This window comes from Otolemur garnettii, unplaced genomic scaffold, assembly GCF_000181295.1.
Source record: "Otolemur garnettii isolate 467f Iridium unplaced genomic scaffold, OtoGar3 scaffold00007, whole genome shotgun sequence".
Classification (NCBI taxonomy): domain Eukaryota; kingdom Metazoa; phylum Chordata; class Mammalia; order Primates; family Galagidae; genus Otolemur; species Otolemur garnettii.
In genome coordinates this window covers 10,154,567-10,164,884 of record NW_003852402.1, presented here as the reverse complement: position 1 = coordinate 10,164,884, position 10,318 = coordinate 10,154,567, and the positions used below count along the sequence as shown (strand labels likewise).

General features: G+C 52.0%; 1 protein-coding gene across 1 annotated transcript in view; it reads left to right on the top strand.

Annotated features, from left to right (window-relative positions):
• The first annotated feature begins 241 nt into the window (after window positions 1-241).
• Window positions 242-10,318, top strand: part of TRIOBP (TRIO and F-actin binding protein) — a 65,637-nt gene continuing 55,560 nt past the window's right edge. Inside the window, 3 exon segments of the mRNA XM_023509199.1 lie at window positions 242-399; window positions 7,124-7,263; window positions 9,214-9,415. Of these exon segments, the coding sequence (XP_023364967.1) occupies window positions 286-399; window positions 7,124-7,263; window positions 9,214-9,415 (456 nt within the window). The 5' untranslated portion in view covers window positions 242-285.

The window sequence follows — 10,318 nt, the reverse complement described above, 5'->3', positions numbered from 1 at the left end:
CTTTGCCTCACTCCCTGTGTGAGTTGGCAGTGTGGTCTGGTGCCCCTTATTTCCACCTCTGAGAAAGCAGGCAGGCACATAGACCTGACTTTGAATCTAGCTCAGCCATTGCAACCTTGAGTGAGTTAGGAATCCTTGTCTGGGCTGGCAAAATTGGAGCTGGGGGCTTAGTTTGTGGCCAGTAAGTCACCTGGTTCTTTCTTTCCTCCACACCAGTCTCCCCAGGCCCCACCTAGAGGGTCCGCCTTTGGATTGCAGGAGCTGCCCTGGCCTGGTCCACTCAATATGGAGGAAATGGCTGGGAATGTCCCATGTGAACACTTTGAGGCCAACATGCTTACCCAGAGCTGCTGTCAAAACTGCTTCCATCCCGAGGCGGCCCATGGAACAAGGCACCAGGTGGGTTGGCTCTCCCAGGTGATTGGAGTGGTTTGGGATGGGGAGTAAGTGATGGGCTGGACCTGGTTGGGCCACTTACTTGCAGGTAAACCTAGATCCTAGCCTTCCTCCTGACTAGAGCCTGAGTTTTCTCTGTACAATGCAGGAATTGGGCCATGTGAATGATTCCCAATCTTCAGTTGCTTTTTTTCTGCCTTTATGATTTTTATTATATCCTCATCTAACCTACTATTAAGACTTACTTTATTGTTCTTTAAATTGACATCCTTTTCCCCTTCTACTGAAACAAAACTTTCCATTACCAACACAAATAGAAAACTAACAGTGTGTTCTAACTATGGAAAGTTAAACAGAAAAAAAGAGAAGAAAATACAAAACAAATCAAAACAGAAATGTTATAAAATTCTAACTCGAGAGTACTATCTACAGGAGGTTCTGAGCCCGAGTTCTGCTGTCTCTTTGTCAAAAAGGGAGATAGGCCAGTGTTAGAGAGGCGTTAAAGATATGCCAGCACCTGCGTTGAAGTTATTGGAGTGTAAGAGGAGTCATATTCTTACTTTGTGATGATGTGGTCTGATGCTAAGCCCATGAACACGTGACACAGAGCACCTGATGTACCCGCTGTAAGAGGTGTGGGGCCCATGACTCTTTTTTTTTTTTTTGAGACGGAGCCTCAAGCTATCCCCCTGGGTAGAGTGCCATGGCATCACAGCTCACAGCAACCTCCAACTCCTAGGCTCAAGTGATTCTCCTGCCTCAGCCTCCCAAGTAGCTGGGACCACAGGCACCCGCCACAACACCCGGCCATTTTTTAGTTGCAGCTGTCATTGTTGTTTGGCGGGCCTGGGCTGGGGATTCGAACCCGCCACCTTAGGTGTATGTGGCTGGCGCCTTAGCTGCTTGAGCCACAGGCACCGAGCCGGGCCCATGACTCTTTGAGGACCCTTCCAGCCTTGACCTGCCATGGCAGTTTATTCTCACTGAGGTCTAAAACTCCTCTTGAGCCTGGCAGCCAGCTTTGTGCAGGGGGTTAGGTTCCAAGAGGTAGCCACTGCAAGGGAGCTGCCGTTCAGCTTCAGAGCCAGAATTCCAGTCCAAGGTTTGCCATTATCTGCTGCATGACCTTGGATCCTTTAAATTCTCTAGCATCATTCTCCTTGTTGGTAAAGTGGGGGCACCAGGCTTCTCGGGTCAGCTGGCTCTACTTAGCCCAAGCCACATGTGGCTAATTTAGTCCATCTCTTCCTCTTCCTGACCAGAAAAGTAAACCTTGGTGATGGGGGCTAGGGTGAAGGTGGGGATGAGGTGCCATGTCAGGCTGGGGGTCCTGCCAGTCTTGGCTAGGCTGGGACCCCTTGGTGATGCTGGGCAATACAACCAATAACAGCTCCCTGTGTTCACCCTCAAGTTCAGGGAATGGATGTCTGAGAGTCCTGTGAGTCCGTCTCCCATGCAAAGGACTTTCTCCCAGTGGTGGGAAGACAGTAAGCATGGAACAGTAGCAGAAGCCTGGACTCATAGAGGTCTGAGTTCTAATTGTCATCTCACCATTTCCCAGCTTATGTATTCATACTTATTAAATAGATGCTTAAACTGTGCCAGGTATTATGCTAGGTGCTGTGGAAATAATAAAGATAAATAAGACACATCTCTGGCTTCATGAGGCTTATATCTTAGCAAGAGAAATGAAGAGTAAGAAAGTAATCGCAAATGATTATTAAATCGTGGTTGTGATAAATGTCATAAAGGAACAGCAAATAGCTTTAGAATAAATGATAGGACATCAAGGGAGGTGTCTCCATGGAAATGACATTTTGGCTACTTGGTAAAGGCTATGTAGGCATTAGTAATAGTCAGTGAAGAGAAGGGGGAAATAGAATGTGCAAAGGCCCTGAGGCAGAAAGGAGGAGGCACACTGGAGAGTGCGGAAGAGGTCAGGGAGAGATAGGGGCAGAGAAACTATAGGACAAGGTGGACAATGGCTGGGGCCTGGATCTTACCCAGCCTTGTATGGCTTTGTGGACATACTGAGAATTTGGGTTCTGTTCTGAGAGTCATGAGGAGCCTCTGAAGATCTGATTTGCATTGTTAAGGTCACTCTGATTGCTGAGCAGAGAGTGGAGTGCAGAGTGGTGAAAACAAATCAGAGTGATCTGCCAGGAAAAGTGTGAGTCTCACTCATGCCAGAGATGATGAGGGCTTTAAGATGGAGATAAATGGACACATTTCAGAACTAATTGAGTCAGAGAATCTATGAGATTCAGGTGTGTGGGAGGAGAGACACCCATGACTGACTCCTAAGTGGTTTCAGGCAGGGTACTGGGAATGGATCTGTCTGGTGTTGCTTGGGGTATAATGAGTGTGAGGTACCCACAGGACACATGGAGATGAGGGAGAGGTTAGAAAACACAGGGATTAGAGCTCAGGGGGACAGAAGATAGAGGCTTCCAGGTCACCAGGATTGGGCACCAACCATGGCCTTACTCCTGGATGAGTCTGTGGAGTGAGGGGAGAAGAGGCCTGGGTAGAGGGTGGTGCCTGTGGCTCAGTGAGTAGGGCATCGGCCCCGTATACCAAGGGTAGCGGGTCGGCCCCGGCCAAACTGCAACAAAAAATAGCTGGGTGTTGTGGCAGGCACCTATAGTCCCAGCTACTCGGGAGGCTGAGGCAAGAGAATTGCCTGAGCCCAAGAGCTGGAGGTTGCTGTGAGCTGTGACACCAGGCACTCTTCCAAGGGTGACAAAGTAAGACTCTGTCTCTAAAAAAAAAAAAGAAAAAAAGAGGACCCCTGGTAGAGGCCTGGGGATCTGCATTTACATGCAGGAATAGGAGGAAGAGACAGCAAGGAGATAGAGGAGGAGTAGCTAGAGGGTTGGAGGCAAAGCCAAGTGTGCTCCGCTCCCCAGAGGCCAAGGTCAAAGACAGTTTCAGGATTAGAGAGGGGCAATGGTGTTAAATCCTTTACTTTCTTGAGTTTGCAGTTGCTCTTATGATGACCTGAGGTTATGAAATTCTTCCAAGTTCTGCAGATGTATGAGGGGTGACTGTCATGTCTCTGAGCCAGGCCTTGGGACCCTACTCTAGGCAGGAGATAAGTGATTGTGTAGCAGATGTGATACTAAACACCTGTCCCTCAGCCCCAGAAGATACAGTTGTCTCTGTGGCCCTTCCATCTGCCTCCCTGTCCAGCCCAGCTGCCATTCTGGACCCCATTCCATGGTGCTGCATGGTTGGGTATCGAAGGAAGATGTAGATTCTTCCAGCTACCCTGATGCTGCTGCTGAGGTGGGAGGTGCCCCTGCCTTGCTCTGTCATCATGGTCCCCTCTCTCCATCTCTCACAGCAGGTCTCCAGGGAACCAACTATAGCCAGTTTTTCCTCCAGGGATCCTGGAACTTTGGCCTTAGTCACCCCTAGCGTTAGGTCAAGAGATTTCAAACATGTGGAGTCAAAAATTCTGTATGTTAGAACAGCATCCCCAATCTCCATAGATCAGCGCTGTTCCTAGCTGACTCCTAGCTACACCTGGTACAAACTCATCTCTGGGCCCGAGAAAGGTTATCTCCTGGAGCTCAGCAAAGAAACAGGGCTGGATCCAGTTCTGACATCTTCTGCTATCCTAGACTATACAGAAATATCCCTAGGTCCCAGGGTGTCCCTGCTCATCAAGAGGAATCAACACTTGACTACCTGGTCATGCAAAATGCCCAGGGAGCTCCAGCTTACCCCAGTCTGTGGGCTCTGGATGCTGGTCCCTGCTTCAGTCATGGCCAAGTCTCCCACCAACTGGGAGGGAGGGGTCAGCCCCAGGACCAGAGGGAGTAGGGGCTTAAGTGAAAGGGTCCTGCAGTGTGTTAGGCAAGTACTCTTCTGGTTTTTTTTTTTTGTAAAGGCAGAGTCTTACTTTGTCACCCTCGGTAGGGTGCCGTGGCATCACACAGCTCGTGCAACCTCCAACTCCTGGGCCTAGGCGATTCTCTTGCCTCAGCCTCCCGAGTAGCTGGGCCTACAGGTGCCTGCCACAATCTCTGGTTATTTTTTGTGTTGTAATTTGGCCGGAGCTGGGGCTGGGTTTGAACCCGCCACCCTCGGTATATGGGCCGGTGTGCTACCCACGGAGCCACAGGTGCCCGTTTTTTTTTTTTTTTTGAGACAGAGTATCACTTTGTCACCCTGGGTAGAGTGCCATAGCATCATCATAGCTCACAGCAACCTCAAAGTCTTGGGCTCAAGCAATCCTCTTTTGCCTCAGCCTCCCAAGTAGCTGGGACTATAACTACTTATCATAACACATGGCTAATTTTTCTGATTTTAGTAGAGATGGGCATCCAGACTCTTGCTCAGGCTGGCAAGCATATGTTCTTTTTTTTTTTTTGAGACAGAGTCTCACTCTGTCGCCCTCAGTGGAGTGCCATGGTGTCACAGCTCACAGCAACCTCAAACTCTTGGGCTTAAGCAATTCTCTCTCTCTTTTTTAAAATTTAATTAGTTTACTTTAAGCGATTCTCTTGCCTCAGCCTCCCAAGTAGCTGGGACTACAGGCGCCCACCACAATGCCCAGCTATTTTTTTGTTGTAGTTGTCATTGTTGTTTAGCAGCCTGTGGCTGGATTCGAACCTGCCAGCCCCGGTGTGTGTGGCCTGTACGTGCTAAGCCATATATTCTTTTTTTTTGTTTGCAGGTTTTGGCCAGGCCTGGGTTTGAACCCACCACCTCCAGCATATGGGGCCAGCACCCTACCCCTTTGAGCCACAGGTGCCGCCTGAGCCATATATTCTTAATTATATTTAACATTAATTGTGCCAATTTAACACTTACAAAATTCTATTTAATGTTATTAAGTTATGTATTATGTTTAAGATGCACAGACCAGACTCTGAGAGCTCTCTACACAAATATTAACTGGTTTATTTCTCGGAGCACCCCGAGGAGGTTAGCGTGCAGGTTTTGTAGATGAGATAACTGAGGCACAGAGAGAATAAGTAACTCAGCCAAGGTCTTGGTTGCACTTCCTCCTCCATTTCAGAGAGGAGAAAACAAGGCTCAGAAAGGACAAGTCACTAGGCCGAGGTCACTCTCGGGAAGTGGAGGAGCCAGCATGGGGCCCGTGGTGTGTCCAAGGCCAGAGCCTGTGCTGACCTGCCAGTTGGGAAATCAGAGCTGAGGACTGACAGCTGGGCCTGCACATGCGGCAGTAGGTGGTGATGGGGGCTGGGGTGAAGGTGGGGATGATGTACCACATCAGGCTGGGGGTCCTGCTAGGCCTGGCTGGGCCAGGACCCCTTGGTGATGCTAGGCAAGCCGCTCCCTCCTCATTCATGCTGTGCTGTCCCCTGGGTGGCCAAGGCGCCAGACATGGCTATGGATCTGACACCTCCTGCTGCTGAGCTCTGATCAGAATCTGGCTGCGGGGCAGGGGGCGAAACTAAATCCAGACAGACTCCTCTGGCCTGGATGTTGCAGCAGACACTGTGGTCCCTCTCCTTGGCAAGGCCCAGCCCCCAGTGGTGGCCTTCTTGGAACCAGGAGGGCCTACGCCCACTCTGGGGCACTGACCAGGCTGTGGCCATGGCCCTGGGCTCTGGGCTTCAGGGTCCCCAGGGAGCCCATGCCCAGGCTCCCGCCCGCCCGGGCTCTCAGGTGAGCGGCTGGGATCAGGTTCCTGCGGTTTCGTGTCCTGCATTGTTCTTGGCTGGGCCCGAGCTTATGAAACAGTAATGAGGGGCCCCTGCTCCTGAAGCTGGCCCCTCTAAGGTTTCCGCTGTCTCTGCTGCCGCCGCCACCACGGCCCAGAGTCAGGGCCCCGGAGGGCGGCAGCGTGGGGGCCTGAGCAGGAGCCCCCCGGGAACGAGGGTGCTGACAGCCGACAGCCACCACCATCATCACCAGAGCCGCTGCCCAGGTAACCTGAGAAGAGGCGGGGCACAGGGTGCCATGGCCGCTGTCTCCCACCATCAGGGGAGGGCCCTGCCACTCCTGGGAGATGGGGAGGGATGGGGGGGGGCTTCCTGGAGGTGAGCAGCCGTTCCCCCCGGGTGAGCCCAGCACCAGCCTTCACAGGTGTGGCCTTGCTGAGGGCAGGAGGGAGAGAGGAGTGGACAGCTAGCTTCAGGCACCCACTCCCACCCTGAGGCCCTGAGCCTCCATCCTGGGAGCCCCTTCCTCTCCTTGGGGGGCAAATCTCTTCTTTTATCCAAGGTCTTGTTTTCTCATCGCCTGCATCACACCTTTTCCTACTCTCTAGGTCAGATTAATCCTCTCTCCTCACTCCTCTCTTCTGCTACGAAGACCCTTTTGCATCCTTCTAAGTATTGCACATTTGCAAGCACAAAATCACACGCGCACTCACAAAAGAACTTGGGTGCATTTTTGCAAATATGTGCATTGGTGTACCCACTGGGCCTGCACACATGTTCTCAATACCCATGTGCACACATGTGCCCTAAGCACAGGCCTTTGTACACACACACCTGTGTGCTGAGGCCCATATGTGTACATACACATGCGTGCATGCACACACATACCAGGTACCTCTGCCAGCCCCCAGCTTAGATCCCAGGAGGCACTTGCAGCCTGATGGGCAGCTCTCCTTGAGAAGTGTGAGATCCCAGGATGAGATGCCTGGAGACTCTCCCACACCACCCAGTACCGGGAGGGGCTATGCAGGGGGAGGGGAGCCCCCACGTGGGTGCTGAGCTGCCTCCTCTCTCTAACTCTGGCCCAGGAGCTCAGGAGCCCTTCCAGTGCTGAAGTGCCCTACTGCGACCTGCTCCGATGCCCACCTGCTCCTGAGGACCTACTCAGTGCCTCAACCTCCAGCTGCCAGTCTGTGGTGGACCCAAGCCTCAGACCAGGACCCAAGAGGTGGGTAGAGACCCAGGGCCTGGGGAAGGGCTCACTGGGGTGGAATACCCTTCTTACTCTCCCCACCTACCCCTTCCTGTCTATGATGGCATGGCTGCTGGCACAGGTCACGTGGTCAGTCCACAAAACCTGGGCATGGGGGGACAGGAGGCATGCTTCTCAGGCCACAGGGAGAACTCAGATCAGACTGGCCCTGCTTGCACCTGGAGTGCTAAGCCTGCGCTCCCTGCCCCTGGCTCTCTCTCCCAGTGGTCCTGCCTACTCTGTAATTCCCCAAGACTGAGCTCAGCTTTGCTGAAGTCTGTGTGCAGCTGTGCACCTACCCTGCAGTGGGCACAGCCCACAGCCTGCTCACGTTTCCTAGTTCCCTTTGCATAGCTTTAAAAGATTAAATAGTCCCTGCACCCAGGGGCACCTGCTGTCACTCACTTACCTGGGTATGCCCTGCTTGAGGCTCTAGGACTCCTTCGACCCCCAACCCTGATCTAAAGTTCCCCTTGATCATGGTACCTTGGGAGGCCCTGGTCTGAGAATCTAGAAGCCTGAGTCTCAGCTTAAGATTCATATCTGATGGGCTGTGGGACTTCAGGCAACTTATTCTATCTTTCTATGCCTTGGTTTCCCTGTTTGTAAACTAAGAAGGGTTGAATCAATCAGCATGGCTTTAGAAACATAAGTTCCTCACGAGTAGGCATTATTTAAAAAAAAAAAAAACCCACATAGGGCCACGCCTGTGGCTCAAAGCAGTAGACCACCAGCCCCATATGCTGGAGATGGTGGGTGGGTTCAAACTCAGCCCCAGCAAAAAACTGCAAAAAAAGAAAAAAAAAAGGCACACAGGGCAGTGCCTGTGGCTCAGAGGGTGGGGTGCCGGCGCCATATACCGAGGGTGGCAGGTTCAAACCTGGCCTCAGCCAAGCTGCAAACAAAAAATAGCCAGGCGTTGTGGCAGGCACCTGTAGTCCCAGCTACTTGGGAGGCTGAAGCAAGGGAATCGCCTAAGCCCAGGAGTTGGAGGTTGCTATTACTCTACTGAGGGTGACAAAGTGAAACTCTGTCTCAAAAAAAAAAGTAAAACAAAGCACACAGCTTTGCTATCAAATATGTTTCAGAAAGTCTAGATAAATGAAGTTGAATAGCTTTCCTGAAGGACTTGTTAGAGCCTTCTGTTTGCAGGCATGCATGTAGCTTTTGGGTGAGGGAGATAGAGAAATATGTAGTATGTCCCAAACTTTTTTGACTACAGAACTCTTTTATTTATTTATTTGAGACAGAGCCTCAAGCTGTACCCCTGGGTAGAGTGCCATGGCTTCACTGCTCATAGCAACCTCCAACTCCTGGGCTCAAGCAAGTCTCCTGTCTCAGCCTCCCAAGTAGCTGGGACCACAGGCACCTGCCACAATGCCCGGCTATTTTTTGGTTGCAGCCGGCATTGTTGTTTGGTGGGCCCGGGCTGGATTTGAACCCGCCACCTTAGGTGTATGTAACTGGCGCCTTAGCCACTTGAGCCACAGGCGCCAAGCCGTGAGACCCTATTTCTACAAAAGAAAAAAAATATGTATGGTGTATGGCCAGGTATGGTGACACTTACCTATTGTCCCAGCAACTCCAGAGACTAAGAGGCAGGAAGATCGCTTGAGCCTAGGAGTTTAAGGCTACAGTGAGCTGGGGAGACAGCCTGGGGGACAGAGCGAGACTGTGTCTCTAAACAAATAAATAAATAACAACATAGCACACAGACAGCCTAGGGGACAGAGCGAGACTGTGTCTCTAAACAAATAAATAACAATATAGCACACAGACAGCCTCTGGTTCTCTCTGCCATGCTGACATATGGATTCCAGGCCCCTTGTGTGAGTGAGCAAGTATGCTTGAGTAGGATGGGGATGTCACTCCTCTAATTCCCCATTGCATTTTGGGAAAAAGTCATGGGTCTATCTCCTCTCCCAGGGGCCCATCTCCATCAGCAGGTCTCCCTGAAGACAGCCTCGCAGCAGCCCCCAGGAGGAGGAGCTGGGAGCTTGAGGCAGTGCCCTATCTGGAGGGCCTGACCTCCTCCCCATGTGGCAGCTGCAACAAGGACCCCAACTCTGACACCAGCTCTAGCCCTGACTGCGACACCCCTGATGGTACCAGCGACTCATCCTCTGTGGTGAGCTGGAGGTGGGAGATAGGGGGACTAGAACAGATTGTTCCTCCATCCCTGCTCCTGGGTCCTACTGAAACCTCCACATGAGAGCTGAGGCTCTCATGCTGGGAAATTGGGCTGGGGTCCTTTGGACCATTATTTTGCACCTCATGCCACCCTGATCAACCACCTAGAGGGGCAGAAGTATCTTCACGGGCTAGGCCAGGACAGGCAGGGAGTCTGCTAGAAAGAAGATGGAAGAGGGAGTTTCAGTTGACAAAGAGTGAATCACCTGCCGAAAGTCTCAAGGTCACTGAGGCCTGGGATGTGGGGTGTGGTGACCAGAGCAAGGATGGGTTGGGGACCATGGGCCCTGCCCTGGCCACATACTGCTGAGCCTCATGTGCACCCCTGGTGTGGATATCCAAGGGACAGAAAAAAGGGACAGGCTGAGGGGAGGAGAACCTGGCAAGGACTGGGAGTCATTTGGCCAGGGAAAGAGAAGACCCAGGAGCCACTTGAAAGGAATGTGGGGGGCAGAAGAGGCAGGTCTGTTCTGTGAGACCTTCCTAAGGAAAGTGACAGGGAAGTGATAGGACTCAGAATCAAACATGCTAGCCTTTGCACATCCCATGTGGCCAACACTGTGCTGAGGGCTTGGTGGGTGTGGGCTCAGGAGGACTCAGCACTACCCCCTGGGAGATACTGTCCTGACCCCTGTGGGACTCAGGCTCAGAGAAGGGAAGCCTCTGGGCCTGGGTTTTTTGTTTGTTTGTTTGTTTGTTTGTTTTGAGACAGAGCCTCAAGCTGTCCCCCTGGGCAGAGTGCCGTGGCATTACAGCTCACAGCAATCTCCAACTCCTGGGCTCAAGCGAGTCTCCTGCCTCTGCCTCCCAAGTAGCTGGGACCACAGGCGCCTGCCCTAAC